Source organism: Eutrema salsugineum, unplaced genomic scaffold (genome assembly GCF_000478725.1).
Source record: "Eutrema salsugineum unplaced genomic scaffold, Eutsalg1_0 scaffold_2, whole genome shotgun sequence".
Classification (NCBI taxonomy): Eukaryota; Viridiplantae; Streptophyta; class Magnoliopsida; order Brassicales; family Brassicaceae; genus Eutrema; species Eutrema salsugineum.
Window position 1 is genome coordinate 15,443,901 of NW_006256829.1, and position 21,681 is coordinate 15,465,581.

Below are 21,681 nucleotides of genomic sequence, written 5' to 3' on the forward strand. Positions count from 1 at the left end.
CACCCACGGGATCAGCACCGGTGATGACCGGCGACCCTCCCGGCCAACACCCGGTGACTTCAACACCGGCATCCACCAGCGACCCACGGGCGACCGCCAGCGACCACCGGGCGACCATCGGTCACCACCGGCGACCACCGGCCACCACTGACCACCACCCGCTAATTATTATTTTAAATATAAAATAATAAATAATTATGGGATTGCGACGATTTTATTTTTTAAATAAAAATAAATAATCGTCGTAAAATCGTTGTAAATTAGTGACGATTTTCATTCGTCGCTAATTTACGATGATTTTACGACGATTTCGTATTAGCGACGATCGATTAACGACGAATCGATGGTAAGCCCTGTTTATAACGATTTTACAACAAATATAGTCATTGTAAATGGAATGTTTTCTTGTAGTGAGAATACGACGTCGTTTTTAATGAATCTGGGTTTAAATTTTTTTTTACAAACTCAGGGATTCGAACCCGCAACCTGTTTGCGTTCAAACGGACTTCAGAACCAGTGGACCATGTGTGAAATCAATAAACCATCACCAGTTGATAAATATAAAGCTTCTTCGCATTCGTCATTAAAAAACAAGGTAAACGACGTCGTTTTACTTTTATGTGTGTTTAAGAAGCATCGATCTTCTTCTTTCTCTTCTTCGCCGATGTCTATCTATATTCAAAATTGGGGAAAAACTCTCAACTAGGTTTTAGGGGTGTAGAAGAAGACAGAAGAGAATGGCGTCATCTTCGAGCCAAAGGGCTTCTTCCGAGAATTCAGGTATGCCCAAATCTTCTATTGTGAAGTAAATTCGATTTTGGGATCTAGGGTTTAGTTACAATTTGAATGTCCATTTGTAGGGTATAGTTTAAGCATGAGAACTTGTGGTGCGGAAGGATTTAGAGGAATGCCGAGAACTTGTATTTGTGGAAGCTCCACTTGGATAAGAACTTCAGGAACCTCAAAAAATCCAGGAAGATTATTCCATTGTTGTCCTAATCGGACTGAAAAGGTAAAGAGAATAGTTTAATGAATCTAACTTTATTGTGGTAACTGGGTTTATAATCTGAATTTTGTTACTTTGATCTGGTGCTAGGACAACTACCATTTGTTTAAATGGACTGATGAAGGAATGGTAGAAGAAATTGAAGACATGAAGAAAGAGATTAAAGATATGAAGAAGGAGATTGAAGATATGAAAAACAACATGGATTCTCTGAAAACCGAGATACAAGGATGTGAGAAAGAAATGAAGGAGTTGGTAGGAGAGACATATGTCTTGAAGAGTGTGATTTTTTGTGGAGTTGTGTTCCTAGGTGCTTACTTTTGTTTTTGGGTTTAGGGAGCTCTATGTGTTTGGCTTCCTGTGTTTTTAGACTCTTGTTGTATCAGATTTTAAACTTTGGTGTATCAGGTTTTAAGTTTCCTGTGTTTTTATGAGATTTAGACTCTTGTTGTATCAGATTTTAAACTTTGGTGTATCAGGTTTTAAGTAATGTGATGGCTTTAAGCCTTTTTTATTATCCCATTTACGTAACATGACAATAAGAGAAAGACAAACTTGAAAGAACCAAAAAATGATTGAAACCAAACTTCTTAGAAACCAATATAAAGTTGCATCCAAGCCAGTAATAAGATACCGATATAAAGGTTGTGCAATACAAAAGCATTCCAAAGGAAATAAGACATAAGAGCAATAAGTTTTTTTTTAAAAAGCACACCTAAAGCCGAGATTTTCTAGTGAGCAGGAGATCACAACCCCAAAAAATAACTCTGATTTCCTGCATATTGAACTACATTGAACTACCAATAAGCTCCACCTGCAAAATATAGACAGTAGTATTCATCACATACATTACTTTTCAGATTATCAATCTCAGAAACATCTCAGAAACTTGTGAGAAAATACCTGATCATTCTCCAAACTCTTCAGCAAACGATGGCTGAGTTTGTTGTGTTTGAGATGGACCTTCTCCTTCATCAAGTGTCATTGTCTCTGGAAAATCTGGAACTTCTGGAACATCGGTTCCTGTCTTTCTCTTCTTGGGCTTCCTAGGCTTGAATGGTGCGCCGGGGTTAGTACAATGAATAAGAATTATGTCCTTCCATATTGCACCGATAGACCGCATTGTCCTCCCATGTTTGGTAACTCTTTTACCCTTGGTTGGTGACTCCGTGACTGATTTGAGCCGTTTCTGCGGGTTTCTTTTCCTTCCCTTCTCTTTCACTCGTTCTGGTGGATCAATAGTTGGTTCAGAGCTTGTCTTCCAAAACTTCATTCCATTTACAGGCTCGATGGAATCAATATATTGACTTCGCCAGAGAGAAGTCAAATACCAATCTGACACTAAATCTTCTTTCTTGAAAACATTGCTGTTGTCAAAGACAACACGAAGTGCATGCCGGCAAGGTATTCCGGTGAGATCCCATCTCCTACACTTACAGGTCTTCTCTCTCATATTAACAGCGTATGATACCCTTTTCTCTGACACTTCAAATACACGATCACGGCCAGGAAGCAACCTGCACCACTTCACTTGTTTCTCCTCTAATGCGATTACAAGGCCCACTTTCTTACTATGTCTGCCATTATGTTTGGCGGTAATTTTTTGATAACACCGTATTTTGACCATTTTTATGGATCATAATTATGTCTTATGCAGGTGCTTTAACTCTGTTTTTAATGGTTTTTAAAGTGTTTTCAATGTTTTAGAGTTTCAAAAGACTTTACAGGAAACTTGGGTAAAAGATATGCAATTTGGAACAAATGAGCAATTTTGGATAAATGCAGACCGTCAGAGTATGACAAGCGATGAAAACCTTCTCACCGTCTGATCACCCCACAATTTGAGACAACATAGAGGATCCAACCATCTTTCTAATTCACTTGGTTTGGAGACAATCCAACGGTTAGATCTTCAGATACTCCTGATGCAAGAATGACAGAAAATGCAGTTCCGGAAGAGAGCAAGAGCCGGGACCGCGGCCAACACCCATTTTCCCGCAGGTAGAGCCACCGCGACCGCGGAACTTGGTCGTTCACTTTCCCGACGACTTAATTAAAGCCCAGATCAATTCCTTTCGTTATTTTTGAAGCCCTAAGTGTCCAGAACCACCCCAGAAGCTATAATTACCCCATTTAGGTCATTCCTAAAGGTGTGGAGAAGACATAAGATAAAAATAGAGAGAGAATTCGTGTGGGTGCTTCAAAAAAACCCTAGAGGCCGCCGCATGAAGGAGGAGGAGCCGCCACTGGAGGAAGACATCGCGCCTCCATCTGCTTCTCCGTTCTTCGTTTTTCTTCCTTCTGTTCTTTAATTTCCTGCACTTTCAATACTCTATGATGCTTTGTTACAATATGTTTGAGTAGTTACCCAGTTGGGTTTAAAGGGATTGTTCAAGGGAATTTCATGTGTCTTTGCTTATGAATCGATAGATTTAGGATTTATAATCTTCTAGATGTTCTTCGTTTGCCTTTAATCTTACTGCGTGATTCTTTGCTGGCCACTTAGAAGCCGATCTGATATGATATGTTGCGAAAGCTTTCATTGATTGTCTGAACTAGGGTGAAACGAGCAATTCTTCTATAGGAGTGGAAACCTACCTGTAGTTGAGTTGTGAATATTGATGAGTCTTGTTCTGCTATTGCATCTTCTCCCTTCCAGGATCAGAGTGGAAACCTACTGATCAGGGTTGCGAGAGATAGTTGTTTAGTTCTGCGAAAGTAGGCTATTCATACTTCTTTGCCTCGAGTTCTAGAACATACGTAGTTGATTACCTTTATCACTTGTTTAAAATCGACATATCTTAGTCCATGAATCCCTGCGAAACCCCTTGAGCCCCAACGTTTGTCTTTCATTGCTTACAACCTTTGCTTCTTATTCGATTTTTCCTGCTTTCAATTTGTCTTTGATTTATTCGCTTATTACCTGCTTTCATTAGCCTTGGTTTAGTCGCTTTTTACTTGTTTTTGTTGCCTTTAATTGCTTTTGTTTTCTTTGCTTTCTAGTTTAGATTGAGTGACAACCAAAAACCCAAAACCAAAACCAAAACCTTTTTAGTTCTAATCTGATTTAAGCGTTGCAGTGAATTGGTACTGAAACAACTAAGTCTCTGTTGATCGATACCCTAACTACTACAGCGCACATCTGTGCACTTGCAGGCATTTAGGGGTTATAAATTTAAAACCTGAAGCTTAGTAAAACGAAAACAACAAATCCCGCTTTTACAAATTGCTCGCAATCAAGTTTTTGGCGCCGTTGCCGGGGACTTTGATTTGTTTCGTTGCGAATCCCAGCTTAAATCCATTAGAACACTTGTTTACTTTTACTTTTTCTTTTGAATTTTTCAGGTTTCTCTTCGATGAGAGACCGGGAACATGTTCCCGGGACTCTTGGTGATCCACCAAATCGTGTGGATGGTGATCCAAGCGATGATGACCTGACTGATGACGAGTTTGAAGAACCGATTTATGATGACAATGAGCTAATCGGATCGACAAAACATGAAAACGATGAAGAACTGATTGGAAGTTTTGATTCACTCGAAAAGTTCATGGGAGATCGAAGAGCTATTCAACCAGCCTTACCAGAGGATGGCAAAACCGAAATTAAGGTACCCCATATCCATTTAGTTCAACAAAATCAATTCTACTGTTATTCCTTCGAAAACCCGATAGACCATATCGAGACGTTCGAAGAATTATGTGCAACCATTACAGCAAATGGGGATTACCACAAGTGTAGTCTTTTCCCATTCTCTCTTAGAGATAATGCCAGCAAATGGCTAAAATCTTTGCCACCTGCTTCACTAAAAACGTGGGCAGCGTGTAGAGCTGCTTTCCTAAATCGTTTTTACACTAGAAATCTCTCAAATCTCTTAAGAAAGAAGATAAGAACTTATAAACAAAAAGAAGATGAAGATCTTTTAGAAACTTGGGAAAGATTTAGGGAATACCAAAGAGATTGTCCACACCATGGATATACCGAAGAATACCTGCTGGGTATCTTTTACCGCGGTATAACTCCAGAGTTACGACACTCTTTCGACATAGCAAGTAATGGAGATTTCACAACTAGATCTGTAGAAGATGCTCACGTTTTCATTAAAAATTTAGGAAACAGCATCCAAAATCAAGTAACATTTGATAATTCTGCACTTCCTGAGAAGAAAGAAGAAATTTCGGAAGTTATAAAGTGTCTCCGTCACATAATGAGTCATCTTGGATTGCAACAACCAAATAAGGTACACAATACGTGTAACTTTGATGGTTGGGACAACCCAATGGATTCTTATGATCAAGGGATGGTTAACACTGCAGAAGTCTATCAAATTCAAGATTTTCCATTCCTTTCTGATCACCGCGGGTCCATTCATCCTGACCGCGGCAAAGCAAGGTTTCACCGCGATCGTGGCTGTTCTGACCGTGGCCAAGACATGTTTCACCGCGTTCGCGAGCCACCTGATCGCGGGAAACCGTCTTCCGAGCTTGACTGGAAACCATCTTCCAAACCTATCTTGGCTAGTCAATCTAATCCTGTTTCATATCCTAGTTTTACCTCTTCTGAAGCTGAAAACCTAAACAAAAAGAATTTAGAGCTTGAAAAATCTAGGTCTCAAGAGATTAGTGATCTTAGATATGAACTAAAAGAGATGCAGAAGGATTTTGATGAAAAAATTTCCACCCTCCTTAGCATAATGATCAAAACTAATTCTAAAAACTTAGAAAATTTTGAAGAGGAGCTAAGTGAAAATTCTTTCGAAAACTCAAGTGAAACAGATCCCTCCGATGATGTGAAAGCTATCACACTTAGGAGTGGATTAGCTTACAAAGAGCCTGAATTTCCTAAAGATCCCGAAGACGAGGAAAAGGGTAAGGAAAAGGAGAAAGAAAGAGAAAGAATCACGAATGAAGATGTTGAAAAAGAAGTGGTATGAGAGAAGGATGGAGAAGAAGTAAGAGAAGATTCATCCCGGGAAATCCTCGGAGAAAACCCAATTCCACCTCCACCAACTCGTGTCTATAAACCTAAACCCCCATATCCTAGAGCCTTAAGAGCCCCTAAGAAAGAGAAAGAAAAAGCTAAGCTAAAAGAGTTAATCGATCAATTAAATGTGAGATTACCTTTCGTAGAAGCTTGTGTTATGATTCCTGCTTTAAGAAAATACATGAAGTGTATTCTAACAAATTTTTTAACTCTTGAAGAAGGCGTTATGATGATAACCCATGAATGTAGTTCTATCCTGCAAAGCCGAATCCCTGAAAAGAAAAACGATCCTGGAAGCTTTGTACTTTCTTGCACCATCAATGATGTAGCTTTTGAGCGTGCTCTCTGTGATTTAGGTTCTAGCATAAACACGATGCCTCTTTCAGTAGCAAAACGTTTAGGACATCACACTTTCAAGCCCACTAAAATTTCTTTAGTATTAGCTGATCGTTCCGTTAGACAACTTGTAGGTATCTTAATTGATGTTCCCGTCGAAATCGGAAAATGTTCCATCCCTACCGATTTCGTAGTTCTAGAACTAGAAAATTAACCTAAGGATCCACTTATTCTTGGACGACCATTCCTATCTACAGCCGGAGCCATAATCAATGTTCCTGAAGGAAAAATCGACCTTCATCTAGCCAGTCTAGTTATGCAGTTTGACATGAACAAAAGTTTCGATAAACCAACTTTGGATGGCAAAATTTGTTGGGTTGATGAGTTAGACGGAATTATTGAGGAAGTCTATGAAGATCTGCTTCTAGATGACCCTTTAAGTGTCACGCTTTCACCCGCAAAAGATGAACGAAATTTTCTTGAAGAAATTTTGAGTGAATGCGCACATATGCTTGATAAGTCCGAAACTTATAGGAAACCTCTACACTATCTAGATCTTAAGGACCAAACAAACATTCCTACACCTCCTAAAGACACTGCTGCAGCAATTAATGATCCTTGGAGCGAGCTTAAAGCCCCTAAAGTCGAGCTTAAACCTCTTCCCGTTGGACTTAAGTACGTTTTCCTTGGACCAAATTCTACTTATCCTGTCACAATAAACTCTGGTTTGACGGAAGAAGAAACCACAATGCTGTTGACTGAGCTGAGAAAGCATAGAAAAGCCTTAGGATATTCACTTGATGACATACCTGGAATTTCTCCAGATCTTTGTATGCACAAGATAAATCTAGAGGATAATGCTAAAAACTCAATCGAAAGTCAAAGGAGACTGAACCCTTATCTCATGGATGTTGTCAAGAAGGAGATTATGAAGCTTTTAGAAGCTGGAATAATCTTTCCTATCTCAGACAGCACTTGGGTTAGCCCAGTTCATGTTGTTCCAAAGAAAGGAGGAGTCACTGTCATTAAAAATGATAAAGATGAAATGATCGCTACAAGAACAGTAACTGGACATCGTATGTGCATCGATTACCGGAAACTGAATGCAGCAACTAGGAAAGATCATTTTCCACTTCCCTTCATAGATAAAATGCTAGAAAGATTAGCTAATCATCCCTATTATTGCTTCCTTGATGGATACTCCGGATTTTTCCAAATTCCTATTCGCCCGGAGGATCAAGAAAAAACGACATTCACTTGTCCATATGGCACGTTTGCTTACAGACGTATGCCTTTTGGATTGTGTAATGCACCTGCTACCTTCCAGCGGTGCATGATGTCGATCTTCACAGACTTTATTGAAGATTTCATGGAAGTATTCATGGACGATTTCTCTGTCTATGGATCTTCTTTTGAAAAATGCTTAGCCAATCTTGGTAAAGTTCTCAAAGATGTGACGATAAGCACTTGTATTAAATTGGGAAAAATGTCACTTCATGGTACGAGACGGAATCGTGCTTGGGCACAGAATTTCCGGAAAAAGGTATTGAAGTTGACAAAGCTAAAATCAAAGTCATGATTAGCCTACAACCTCCCACAAACGTAAAAGGAATTCGTAGTTTCTTAGGACACGCAGGATTCTATAGGCGATTCATAAAAGATTTTTCTCAAATAGCTAGACCTCTTACGCGTTTGCTTTGCAAGGAAACGAACTTTGAGTTTGATGATGAGTGCTTAGCCGCATTTCATAAGATCAAACAAGCTCTTGTCTCCGCTCCTGTCGTGCAAGCACCTGATTGGGAACTCCCATTCAAAATCATGTGTGATGCAAGTGACTATGCAGTCGGAGCAGTGCTTGGCCAACGAAAAGATAAGAAACTGCACGTAATCTACTATGCAAGCAGAACTCTTGACGAAGCTCAATGCAATTATGCTACAACAGAGAAAGAACTTCTGGCTGTCGTATTTGCATTTGAGAAATTTCTTTATTATCTCGTAGGATCTAAGGTCATAGTTCATACTGATCATGCTGCAATCAAGTATTTAATGTCTAAGAAAGACGTTAAACCTCGGTTGATAAGATGGATCCTCCTACTGCAAGAATTCGACATCGAAATTCGAGATCGAAAAAGCGCAGATAATGGAGTTGCAGACCATCTTTCACGAATTCGAGTTGAAGAAAGATTGCCTTTAAATTACAGTTTGCCTGAAGAAAACATCTATGCTAATACCGCACCACCACGTCCTCTAATGCGACAAGCAGATGCTTTCAACACCCCATGGTTTAGGCACATAGCGAATTACCTAGCAGCTGATGTAGAACCACCACAATTCTTTGGTTATAGGAAGAAAAAGTTTCTGAAAGACGTAAGACATTATTTTTGGGATGAACCCTATCTCTATAAGAAATGTGCTGATGGGTTATTCCGAAGATGTGTGGCTGAAGAAGAGATGGAAGGAATTTTATTCGGATGCCATAGCTCGTCTTACGCAGGACACTTTGCAACTTTTAAAACTGCTTCAAAGATCTTACAAGCAGGTTTTTGGTGGCCTACTTTGTTCAAAGATACTCAAGCTTATATATCGCGATGCGATAAATGCCAAAGGATGGGCAACATAAGCAAAAGGAATGAGATGCCTCAAAATTTTATTCTCGAAGTCGAAATTTTCGATGTCTGGGGAATAGATTTTATGGGACCTTTTCCTACTTCTTGTGGAAACCAATACATCTTAGTAGCAGTAGACTACGTCTCTAAGTGGGTTGAAGCAGTTGCTAGTCCCACCAATGATGCGAAAGTTGTCATGAAGCTGTTTAAATCTGTTATATTCCCGCGTTTTGGAGTTCCTAGAATTGTGATAAGCGACGGAGGATCGCACTTCATCAACAGAGTTTTCGAGAATCTTCTTAGAAAGAATGGAGTTACACATAAAGTTGCTTCTCCATACCATCCCCAAACCAGCGGTCAAGTAGAGATCTCAAACAGAGAAATCAAGTCGATTTTGCAGAAAACAACTGCAGTTCATCGCAAGGATTGGTTTACAAAGCTTGACGATGCATTATGGGCATATCGAACAGCATTCAAGACACCATTAGGAACGACACCATTCAACCTAGTTTATGGAAAAGCATGTCACCTTCCAGTAAAACTCGAGTATAAGGCGCAATGGGCTATCAAGGAGATGAACATGAACATGAAAACAGCTGTAGAAAGAAGACTACTTCAACTTCACGAGTTAGAAGAAATCCGACACAATGCCCACGAAAACTCGAAGATCTACAAGGAGAAGACTAAAGCATATCATGATAAGAAGATTATTCATAGAACTTTTGCTCCTAACGATAAAGTTCTTCTTTTCAATTCTCGTCTTAAGCTTTTTCCAGGAAAATTATGTTCAAGATGGTCAGGACCCTTCACAATAAAGGAAGTCAAACCATACGGAGCCATTGTCCTATGGGACAGAACCGGAAACTCATTTACAGTGAATGGACAGCGAGTAAAGCCATATCTGGCTGAAGAAACAGAAGAAGAAAGAGAAGTGATGTTTTTGATTGATCCATCATCGGCCAATGATGAGATCAAGGAGTGTCACGACCCCGGTTAAGTCTAATCCAACAACAATGTCAAGCTAATGACTTGAAACAAGCGCTTAGTGGGAGGCAACCCACTTGGTATTTTATCTATTTCCCTTTGACCTTTATTTTCTATTTTTTATTGCTTTGTTTCTGTTTCATTTAATTTCAGATTTTCAATAAGGAAGAATAAATACAAAAGACGAGCAACACTCTCCAACACGATAAGTTCACTTAAACATTTCAACTTTTCTATTTTCTTTACCATTGTTTCCAAGATTTATCACACTGAGGACAGTGTGAAATAAGTTTGGGGAAGGATGTTCATCCGTTACTAATGAAATTTGATTTGTTTTGAGTTTGTTTTGGACACATAAAAATTTTCAAAAAGTTTTTTTTCAAAAAGTTTTTCATGAAATTTTTCAAAAATCGTTTTCAAAAATGTTTTTCAAAAAGTTTTCAAACCCGGAACACAGTAAACATTACTATGATGAATTAGACCAGTGTGCTTCTACGCTATTTCCTCGTTTTTTGCTCTTTTGTGATTTAGGCCTAGACTAGGCGGTAGCTAAGTACTTGCATTACGAAATCCCACCAGAGGACTTCTATTCATGGAGATTCTTTCTGACAGGATATACTAGCTCATTTTATCTGGACTTAATTTTGACTTAATATTCTCATTAAACCATTAGATCAGGGAAACGAATCATACATTCAGGACTCCTTTACCCTTTTACCACTCTTTGTTGATACTGAATGGCTAGTTTATCTTTAGCTAGTTCCCCACCGAACCTAACCTCTTTCAAACCACATGCATTCTTGTTTTTCATTGTCCAATATGCAGATATGTGCAAAAACGTTGGAGAGAAAGAGGATCGACGCGGTTTTCAGTCACTGAAGACGGAGACCTGCGATTTCATTAGAATGATTCAACAAAAGGAGATAATTCAGTTTGCCTTGAAAAAACTTTAAAATCTTGGTACAATTTCGACCCTTAGACTCTCTCTCTATAAAATGTTGTTTCTCCTATCCAAAAAAAAAAAATCCGAAAAAGAAAAAAAAATAAGAAGGGAGAGGAAATTTAAAACCTTAGAGAGTTTAGGAGGATCGAATTTTATACTGGAGGCAAGCTTGATCTGACTTTATGGAGTTTTGGAGATTATCTTTTTGATTCCCGGAAAAGAATCTAAGTCTGGGGGAACAGCTGTTTACAATAAAGGAGGAAGATTATGCAACAACAATTGGCAAAGGAGAAGTGACTGAAAATCTGCGATCACCAACAGGTCCTTCTCTCTCTTGCGGTTTTGCATAATATCTAGCATCCTCCAGATTCTTCAGGTAACCCTAAACACTTTAACTCCACCACTTAAATAGCCTTAATGCCAAACGCCGTCTACCCTGAATAATGTCTTTGATGAGAATTCACTACTATACTAAATGAATGTAGAGAGCTAGTTGACTGGAAGTTAGATCTAAGTGTGTAGATTTTCGCATGACGGATTAACGGACTAGTTTGCTTGTATTTTGGTGAGAATTTTCTAGACTAGATCCAAATAGATGTTTCATGATAAGTTATGGTTTAGAAGGACGGTCACTGAGATATTGTTTAGTTCCTGCGATTTTTAAAATTCTTTCCTGACTTAAGTTTGTTTGAGGACAAACAAAAAGGTAAGTCTGGGGGAGTTGATAACACCGTATTTTGACCATTTTTATGGATCATAATTATGTCTTATGCAGGTGTTTTAACTCTGTTTTCAATGGTTTTTAAAGTGTTTTCAATGTTTTAGAGTTTCAAAAGACTTTACAGGAAACTTGGGCAAAAGATATGCAATTTGGAACAAATGAGCAATTTTGGATAAATGCAGACCGTCAGAAGTATGACAAGCGATGAAAACCTTCTTACCTTCTGATCACCCCCAAAATTTGAGACAACATAGAGCATCCAACCAGCTTTCTAATGCACTTGGTTTGGAGACAATCCAACGGTTAGATCTTCAGATACTCCCGATGCAAGAATGACAGAAAATGCAGTTCCGGAAGAGAGCAAGAGCCGGGACCGCGGCCAACATCCATTTTCCCGCGGGTAGAGCTACCGCGACCGCGGAACTTGGTCGTTCACTTTCCCGACGACTTAATTAAAGCCCAGATCAATTCCTTTCGCTATTTTTGAAGCCCTTAGTGTCTAGAACCACCCCAGAAGCTATAAATACCCCCTTTAGGTCATTCCTAAAGGTGTGGAGAAGACATAAGATAAAAATAGAGAGAGAATTCGTGTGGGTGCTTCAAAAAACCCTAGAGGCTGCCGCTTGAAGGAGGAGGAGCCACCGCTGGAGGAAGACATCGCGCCTCCATCTGCTTCTCCGTTCTTTGTTTTTCTTCCTTCTGTTCTTTAATTTCCTGCACTTTCAATACTCTATGATGCGTTGTTACAATATGTTTGAGTAGTTACCCAGTTGGGTTTAAAGGAATTGTTCAAGGGAATTTCATGTGTCTTTGCTTATGAATCGATAGATTTAGGATTTATAATCTTCTAGATGTTCTTCGTTTGCCTTTAATCTTACTGCGTGATTCTTTGCTGACCACTTAGAAGCCGATCTGATATGATATGTTGCGAAAGCTTTCATTGATTGTCTGAACTAGGGTGAAACGAGCAATTCTTCTATAGGAGTGGAAACCTACCTGTAGTTGAGTTGTGAATATTGATGAGTCTTGTTCTGCTATTGCATCTTCTCCCTTCCAGGATCAGAGTGGAAATCTACTGATCAGGGTTGCGAGAGATAGTTGTTTAGTTCTGCGAAAGTAGGCTATTCATACTTCTGTGCCTCGAGTTCTAGAACATACGTAGTTGATTACCTTTATCACTTGTTTAAAATCGACATATCTTAGTCCATGAATCCCTGCGAAACCCCTTGAGCCCCAACGTTTGTCTTTCATTGCTTACAACCTTTGCTTCTTATTCGATTTTTTCTGCTTTCAATTTGTCTTTGATTTATTCGCTTATTACCTGCTTTCATTAGCCTTGGTTTAATCGCTTTTTACTTGTTTTAGTTGCCTTCAATTGCTTTTGTTTTCTTTGCTTTCTAGTTTAGATTGAGTGACAACCAAAAACCCAAAACCAAAACCAAAACCTTTTTAGTTCTAATCTGATTTAAGCGTTACAGTGAATTCGTACTAAAACAACTAAGTCTCTATGGATCGATACCCTAAGTACTACAGCACACATCTGTGCACATGCAGACATTTAGGGGTTATAAATTTAAAACCTAAAGCTTAGTAAAACGAAAACAACAAACCCCGCGTTTACAAATTGCTCGCAATCATTTTTCTTCTGATCCCTATCCTAGCCATTGCTTGTCTCCTCATTGTCTCCAAGCTCTGAACCACCGGCATTGCACGTGCTAACTCAATAGCATTGTTGTAAGACTCCGAATTCTTGTTTAGAGCATCCTCACAACAAGAAGTAGTCTTGAAGAATGCTCGGCTGAAATTTTCTGGATTTCGCTTCATGAATTCTTGAAAGATACCTTCATCATACTCCTGCATCTTCCTCAGGTTTGCATCATAATCTGCCTTGTTGAAACTATCCACCACTCGCCAAAACAAGCCTTTCATCCGAGGGTCCCTAGTATACACCTTCTTCATATTGCCATAGATATGTCTGGCACACATTCAGTGCTCTATCTCTGGCAACTCTTCAGTGACAGCTCTAAGTAAACCCTGAAAAGAAAACACATCTGCTTGTTAAACCTATAAACATGAATAAACACGTTTCAAGCAAACTATAAATCATGAGTAATATACCTTCTGCATGTCGGATATGATGGTGTATCCTTCACCATTCTTTAAATCCAAGTCTTTTTTGAGGTGCTGAATGAACCACATCCAACTGGCTGTATTCTCCACTTGAACAACTGCCCAAGCAAATGGGTATATTTGATTGTTTGCGTCTCTCCCCACAGCGCCAATAGTGTACCTTTTGTATTTGACTTTAAGAAGCATCCGTCTATCCCAAAAATGGGTCTACAATACTTTTTCCAAGTATTGCGAAGGCCGTCGAAACACATGTAGAATGAATCGAACCTTTCTTTTCCAGTTGGTCCAATCTCTGTTCACAGCTCAACTGTGGATTCCTTATTTGTCCTAAGTCAACGAAAAAAGGTGTTATATTAGATGTCTAAACCGTAATAGATGTCTCATATTATTAAAAAAAAATAAACTTACTCTTTTATCTCATTAATTTGTAGTCTTTGATCCTAGCATATTGTTCATCATACTCCTGGTCAATGAGATCCAAAGCTCTCCTCTTTGTCTTTCGACACTGATCGTGTGATGGAGCGACATCATAACGTTCATGGATTCTACTTTGCATGTCTTTCGGCCTCAGTTTAGGATTGTCTCTCAGCTCGTGTATGAACATGTCACAAATGACACTCTCTGTCAAAATCTTGCAATGACCATCTTTGTGACATGTATGTTCGTCTTGGAACGTCTTCACCATCCACTTAGCCACTGAGCTGTCGTATGAGCAATAGATCTTCCACATGCACTTCTCAATACCACACTTAGCGCCATGCTTAATAGACCCCCACCGGTTAAACTGGATATTCCAACCTCCCTTCAAAGCATACTCTAAGACAGCTTCTCTAAACTCACTCACGCTTTCAAATACTTGCATTATCTTCAGCTCTCCACTGCCTCTTCTCCAGTGATCATAATAGCATGACTCCTTATTTGGTCCCTCATTGTCGGAGGAAGGTGGAGTTTGTTTTCCGAATTCATCATTTTCCTCCTCGTCAAAAAATGCTGCAACAATGGCTTGTACACGAGCTTCCTCTTCACACATCTCAGCTTCGTCGCTTCCTTTGTTTCCTGAATCTCTTTCTGATTCTCTTCCTTCATCTCTTACTTCATCTCTTCCTGAATCTCCTTCCGAATCTCTTGCTGAATCTCCTTCAGCTACTCCTTCATCTCTTACTTCATCTCTTACCTCATCTATTCCTTCATCTTCATTACTCTCCAAATAAATCTCAGCAGTCTTAGTCCATCTACACGCTGCACACATCCTTTGAAAATTCTGAGTACCATCGCTGAGAATCTTAAGGTCACTCAAATCTTCATATGGCAGTTTAAACCATTTCCTCTGCCTGTACAAACTCACAGGAAAAGCTTCAAAAACAGATTCCGGCGTCGCAACATGCTCGACTGCAGACCCACCATCGTAATAAACCTTTCCATCTTTGTAATTTTGAAACTTTCCACCATAATATATGATGAACACACAATCCAAGTCGTCGCTGAAATATGAATATACAATTGCTTAAGACACGAATTTAATATTCCAAATGATTAAAAAATTGAAGTCCAATATAAAATTTGAAAATCAGATCGAAAATCTTAACCCTAGATTTTCAAAATTCCTCATTTTGTAGGGAAATTGAGTTCCCACACTCGGAATTTGCCTCAAATTATTCCAGCCTCCCACCAATTTCACCAAGCTAAACCACAGCTGCCACCGTCGTCGTCCAAAATCGGGATTGATTCGAAGGAAGAAGCTTTCGAAGAGGAAGGAAGAAGAAGATCAATTTACAGACTTAAAACCGAAACGACGTCGTCTTATTTTTTTTTAAAACAAGGATTTTGAGAGTTTATATTAATTAGGTTAGCAATGATTTATCGATTATCTAACATAGCCTACTGGTTCTGCAGTTGGTTTTATCACAAGCATGTCATTGGTTCGAGTCCTAGAGGTTGGACATCTTTTTAAATACCCGCTAAGTAAAACGACGTTGTTTACCTTGCAATTTACGACGATTTTACGATGATTTAATTTCTTTTAAAAAAAAATCAAATCGTCGTAAAATCGTCGTAAATTGCAACGATTTTACAACGATTTCATAAAAGATACAAAGTCTCAAATCGGTAGTTTTGGAAAATTTGTTCTAGTATATATATACTTACTCATAACTATTAAACAATCGGTGTACCACTATCATCAGAGTAACCACCGGCCACCACGGATCACCACCGGTGATGACCGGCGACCACCGGCCAACACCGGCGACTCAACACCGGCAACCACCAGCGACCACGGGCGACCACCAGCGACCACCGGCGACCATCGGCCACCACCGGCGACCACCGGCCACCACCGGCCACCACCGCTAATTATTATTTTAAATATAAAATAATAAATAATTATGGATTGCGACGATTTTATTTTTTTAAATAAAAATAAATAATCGTCGTAAAATCGTTGTAAATTAGTGACGATTTTCATTCGTCGCTAATTTACGATGATTTTACGACGATTTCGTATTAGCGACGATCGATTAACGACGAATCGATGGTAAGCCCTGTTTATAACGATTTTACAACGAATATAGTCGTTGTAAATGGAATGTTTTCTTGTAGTGAGAATACGACGTCGTTTTTAATGAATCTGGGTTTAAATTTTTTTTTACAAACTCAGGGATTCGAACCCGCAACCTGTTTGCGTTCAAACGGACTTCAGAACCAGTGGACCATGTGTGAAATCAATAAACCATCACCAGTTGATAAATATAAAGCTTCTTCGCATTCGTCATTAAAAAACAAGGTAAACGACGTCGTTTTACTTTTATGTGTTTTAAGAAGCATCGATCTTCTTCTTTCTCTTCTTCGTCGATGTCTATCTATATTCAAAATTGGGGAAAAACTCTCAACTAGGTTTTAGGGGTGTAGAAGAAGACAGAAGAGAATGGCGTCATCTTCGAGCCAAAGGGCTTCTTCCGAGAATTCAGGTATGCCCAAATCTTCTATTGTGAAGTAAATTCGATTTTGGGATCTAGGGTTTAGTTACAATTTGAATGTCAATTTGTAGGGTATAGTTTAAGCATGAGAACTTGTGGTGCGGAAGGATTTAGAGGAATGCCGAGAACTTGTATTTGTGGAAGCTCCACTTGGATAAGAACTTTAGGAACCTCAAAAAATCCAGGAAGATTATTCCATTGTTGTCCTAATCGGACTGAAAAGGTAAAGAGAATAGTTTAATGAATCTAACTTTATTGTGGTAGCTGGGTTTATAATCTGAATTTTGTTACTTTGATCTGGTGCTAGGACAACTACCATTTGTTTAAATGGACTGATGAAGGAATGGTAGAAGAAATTGAAGACATGAAGAAAGAGATTGAAGATATGAAGAATGAGATTGAAGATATGAAAAACAACATGGATTCTCTGAAAACCGAGATACAAGGATGTGAGAAAGAAATGAAGGAGTTGGTAGGAGAGACATATGTCTTGAAGAGATTGATTGTTTGTGGAGTTGTGTTTAGGGAGCTCTATGTGTTTGGCTTCCTGTGTTTTTAGACTCGTTGTATCAGATTTTAAACTTTGGTGTATCAGGTTTTAAGTTTCCTGTGTTTTTATGAGATTTAGACTCTTGTTGTATCAGATTTTAAACTTTGGTGTATCAGATTTTAAGTAATGTGATGGCTTTAAGCCTTTTTATTATCAAATTACAGCGATCACTTTACGGATTAAAACAGTCCGGACGCATGTGGTATAATCGCTTGAGTGAATATTTGTTGAGTAAAGGTTACATAAACAATGCGATATGCCACATCGTGTTTATTAAGAAATCCTCATCAGGATTTGTGATCATTGCTGTATATGTCGATGACCTGAACATAATCAGAACTCAAAAGGAGATTGATGATGCAAGAACTCACATGAAAGAAGAGTTCGAAATGAAAGATCTTGGAAAGACAAAATTGTGTCTAGGGCTCCAGATTGAGCATTTCCAAGACGGAATATTTGTGCATCAATCAAATTACACCAAAATGGTGTTAAAACGCTTTAAATGGATAAATCAACTCCTTTGAGTACTCCAATGGTCAATAGATCACTTGATATTAACAAGGATCCATTTCGACCTTGTGAAGATAGCGAAAACGTATTAGGTCCTGAAGTACCTTGTATGAGCGCTATCGGTGGGCTTATGTATCTTGCAAATTGTACTCAACCAGATATAGCCTTTGCTACTAATCTACTTGCAAGATACAGCTCATCTCCTACGCGCAGACATTGGAATGGAATAAAATATATTTTTCGTTATCTCCAAGGTACGATTGATCTGGGTTTATTTTATCCTAGAAACCTCAAAGTTGGTCTAGTTGGTTTTGCAGATGCAGGATACTTATCAGATCCGCATAAAGCTAGATTGAAAACTGGATATGTTTTCACAATTGGTGGAACAGCGATCTCGTGGCGTTCTCAAAAACAGACTTTGGTCGCCACTTCTTCAAATTATGCGGCAATCATTGCTCTCCATTAGGCATGTAGAGAATGCATATGGCTCCGATCTATGACTCAACATATTCAAGGTGCAAGTGGAATAGTCATTGATAAGGAACCAACAAAAGTGTTCGAAGATAATGCTGCATGTGTCGCTCAACTCAAGGAAGGTTTTATCAAGAGCGATCGAACAAAACATATTCCTCCAAAATTTTTCTCTTACACTCAAGAACTAGAGAAGAATCAGGAAGTGGATATCCAATATGTTCGCTCGAGTTACAAAAACGCTTCCCACTACATCATTCAGAAAACATGTACATAGTATTGGAATGCGCCGATTGAGAGATCTATGAAGAAAATTTATATTCATCACTTCCAGAGGGAGATTACGTTTCTGTACTCTTTTTCCCTTACCATGGTTTTTATCCCAATAGATTTTTTTATGATAAGGTTTTTAATGAGGCAGTACGTAATACATTATTAGTAGTAATGGATAATTAAGAGGGAGTGTTATAAATAGATAATTATCTACCTACCATTCCTTCATAGATAAGTTTGTTACCAACTCAAAATATAGGTTTCTCATTAACCCACATTGCTGAGGTTTTTGCCATGCTATTAGTTTATCAATTTACTTGTACTATAAATATGTTGCCTCAGTCTTGTAAAGAATGTGTGTGTGATAAGAAGAAATCACTTCTTCCTCTCTTCTCTTTCTCACGTCTCTTTCTCTCTAATATATAATATATATGTATATACATGTATAAAACCATGTTTATTAGAGAGACCCACATAAATCTCTTAAGTATTATTTAAGTAGTATTGTTTAGTTAATAGACTTATTAAGAAATATTGATTAATGTAGAGATACATTAGAGAAACCAGAGAAAGATGAAAAAAAATTGGGAAAAGGAGATGAAAAGAAAAAGGGGAAAAAAAATTGGATTGTCAAAAAGCAACCCAATCAAGGCCCGCCGCGTACTCACTAAGAGACTTCTCTCTTGTATATCAAATAAAAAACGTTTTTGTTGATTAATGCTATTTTTGATTTTTTTTTTGGGCTCAAAAAATCTTAGAAATCCACTAAGAAATGCCCGATAAACATGCTCTAAATACATATAAATCTTACCTTACACACAGAAGACTTTACAAAAGTTTGTACATTTTTCGTTAGGTTGTGGTAATATTTAGAAAAGTTCATAATTCATGTATTTGAATAAGATTTGTAAGAAATTGAAAAAAAAAATGTTAGCTTAGATGTAATGGACTTGGGCCCTAAAATGATTACGAGCCCAATACTACAGTAAATTTTGCTGACGTGGTAACTTTGTCCACCTGTAATCAACTTCGCTTTATCATTGGCCGTCAAAAACTATGTGACGTTCTTTCATCGTTTCCTTCGATTTTATTCCTCTCAGAAACCAAATTAACACAAAACTGTGAGATTCAGATCATCGAAAGCAAATCAACGATAAATCGCCATGGACGCCATCGATTCCGTCGTCGATCCTCTCAGAGACTTCGCTAAGGATAGCATTCGCCTCGTTAAGCGTTGCCACAAACCAGATCGCAAAGGTATTAATTACTCTGATTTGAAAATTGTGGTTTCAGATATCCAGATTGGAAGCTAGATCTCTGTATCGGCTTACGATGGTTTTGACTTTGCGTCTTTTTGTGTTGTAGAATTCACGAAAGTAGCTGTTCGTACCGCGATTGGGTTCGTGGTAATGGGATTCGTCGGGTTCTTTGTCAAGCTCATCTTTATTCCGATCAACAACATCATCGTCGGTGCCACTTAGGTGATTCCTTCTTCTTTATTCGATTTGTTTGATATGCGATGTATTTGAAGAATTCTAGTTGCCTTATGTAAATGATATTGATGACGAATATGCCCAATTGATGGAGTTCATCATATTAGTTAAGCTGATTAGATCATTGCATCAATGATTGTGTTTCATATTCATCATGCATAATAGCTGGTTTATTGGATCGTTTCATCAATTATTGTGTTTCATTGTATCAATTCTTGTGTTTCATTGTTCTGAGGATTCTTGATTGCATCAGTTATTGTGTTTCATGATCATCATGCATGATAGTTAGTTTATTGGATCGTTGTATCAATTCTTGTGTTACATTGTTGTGAGGATTCTTTATTGCATCGATTATTGTGTTTCATGATCATCATGCATGTGTTAGTTTACTGGATCGTTGTATCAGTTCATGTGTTACATTGTTGTGAGGATTCATTATTGCATTATGCTTCTCCTGTGATTAGACCATAGAATAAAAGTCTTTGGTCAGACATATTGTATACTACCAAGTTTCTGCCTTTTCATAGCACACTCACTTACCTATTCATTCTATTTTCTTAAGTTGGTTACATAGCAGAGATATCAAACGTTTTTTTTTCTATCATGGTGTTCTGATTTCGGTCATTTTGGAAGCTCTTATATATTAGTGATGTAAATTCAACATCTGAGTCTGAAGCATTTAAAATTCATTGATTTATTGCTACATAGATAGAAACCGTAGTTGTATGGTTGCAGTTATACGATACGAGTGTAGAATTTGATAATTTGAGAGGTTTGCTAACCATTTTTGCTTTTCAAGGGAAGTATTTAGTCTACTTGCATTATGTGAAAACGATTGTTTACTTGTACTTTTGGGAACCACAATTCTAAGCCCCTTTGTTTTGGTGTGTTTGCAGAAACCAGAAGAACAAATGGAGAGAAAAGAAAGATTAGATGTTTGTTTCTGTTTTTAAGAGAAGGCACCTATGTTTTGATGTAATCGGATTCCATTTTGTTTCAAGTTTTTTTTTTTTTTTTTTGTTATTTTGTTCACACAACTGAAAAATCAGACTTGTCTTGAATGTAGAGCAAAAACTAAGTTAGATGGCTGAGTTCTTCGTTAGACCAAGTGGCTCTTCCACGTGGTCTGACTCTCTTTTGCACGCCAAGCTTGACTATAGTCTATAAGAACGCGGGATTGTGGTTTTCTACGTATTTGATTATTTCTGTTTCTTTACGATAAGAGAAGAGATCAACATCAAGGGAAGAAAACTTGCTTATTATTTTGCAACTGAATAAGTAACAAAGAAGAACAGAAATGTGCTAAAACATGCAAGAATCCGAGTTTGTTTTGTAGAATATAAAGAAATATAGACAAGGTAAACTAATAAATGACTTAGCAGTCGACGAAATAAGCGGTGATGAAGAAGCATCTCTTTCTTTCCTTTTGCTTTTGCCAAGTTTGTTTAGGACACAAGTGGGGCAGAAAAGTTATGCAAGCTGAAGTATGTATCTCTGAGCCTCACAGATTTGTAGTATCCAAAACTGTTGGTTAAGTCCTAAATCCAGAGTGCTTTCGTTCAGATCTTGTCGCACTATTGTTTCAACCACATGCTAAGAAAGAGACGAGAGGTTCAATATCTTACTTGCCAAAGATCACGAACATTTCCTTAAATGCACATCTTCAAATAGACTTTCAGATATGCAAATACAGTAACAAGGG

The 21,681-nt window shown here is 38.2% G+C and overlaps 3 protein-coding genes and 1 non-coding gene across 4 annotated transcripts; 3 read left to right on the forward strand and 1 right to left on the reverse strand.

The window, feature by feature from the left end:
- Positions 1–737: 737 nt before the first annotated feature.
- LOC112086565 (uncharacterized protein At1g43920, Chloroplastic-like) lies at positions 738–1,376 on the forward strand. Its single transcript, XM_024155533.1, has 4 exons — positions 738–780; positions 861–1,012; positions 1,097–1,261; positions 1,317–1,376. Exons 1-4 carry the CDS (start codon positions 738–740, stop codon positions 1,374–1,376), a joined length of 420 nt encoding a protein of 139 aa, XP_024011301.1.
- Positions 1,377–4,874: 3,498 nt separating this feature from the next.
- LOC112086954 lies at positions 4,875–4,982 on the reverse strand. The gene has a single exon (XR_002899805.1). It is a non-coding gene; the product is annotated as a small nucleolar RNA R71 (small nucleolar RNA).
- An 11,648-nt stretch (positions 4,983–16,630) lies between these two features.
- Positions 16,631–17,241, forward strand: LOC112086566 (uncharacterized protein At1g43920, Chloroplastic-like). The gene is made up of 3 exons (XM_024155534.1): positions 16,631–16,673; positions 16,754–16,905; positions 16,990–17,241. Exons 1-3 carry the CDS (start codon positions 16,631–16,633, stop codon positions 17,239–17,241), a joined length of 447 nt encoding a protein of 148 aa, XP_024011302.1.
- A 2,316-nt stretch (positions 17,242–19,557) lies between these two features.
- On the forward strand, positions 19,558–21,173 carry LOC18018385 (protein transport protein Sec61 subunit gamma-1). The gene is made up of 3 exons (XM_006402025.2): positions 19,558–19,743; positions 19,852–19,967; positions 20,876–21,173. Exons 1-2 carry the CDS (start codon positions 19,650–19,652, stop codon positions 19,965–19,967), a joined length of 210 nt encoding a protein of 69 aa, XP_006402088.1. The 5' UTR covers positions 19,558–19,649; the 3' UTR covers positions 20,876–21,173.
- The last annotated feature ends 508 nt before the right edge of the window (positions 21,174–21,681 follow it).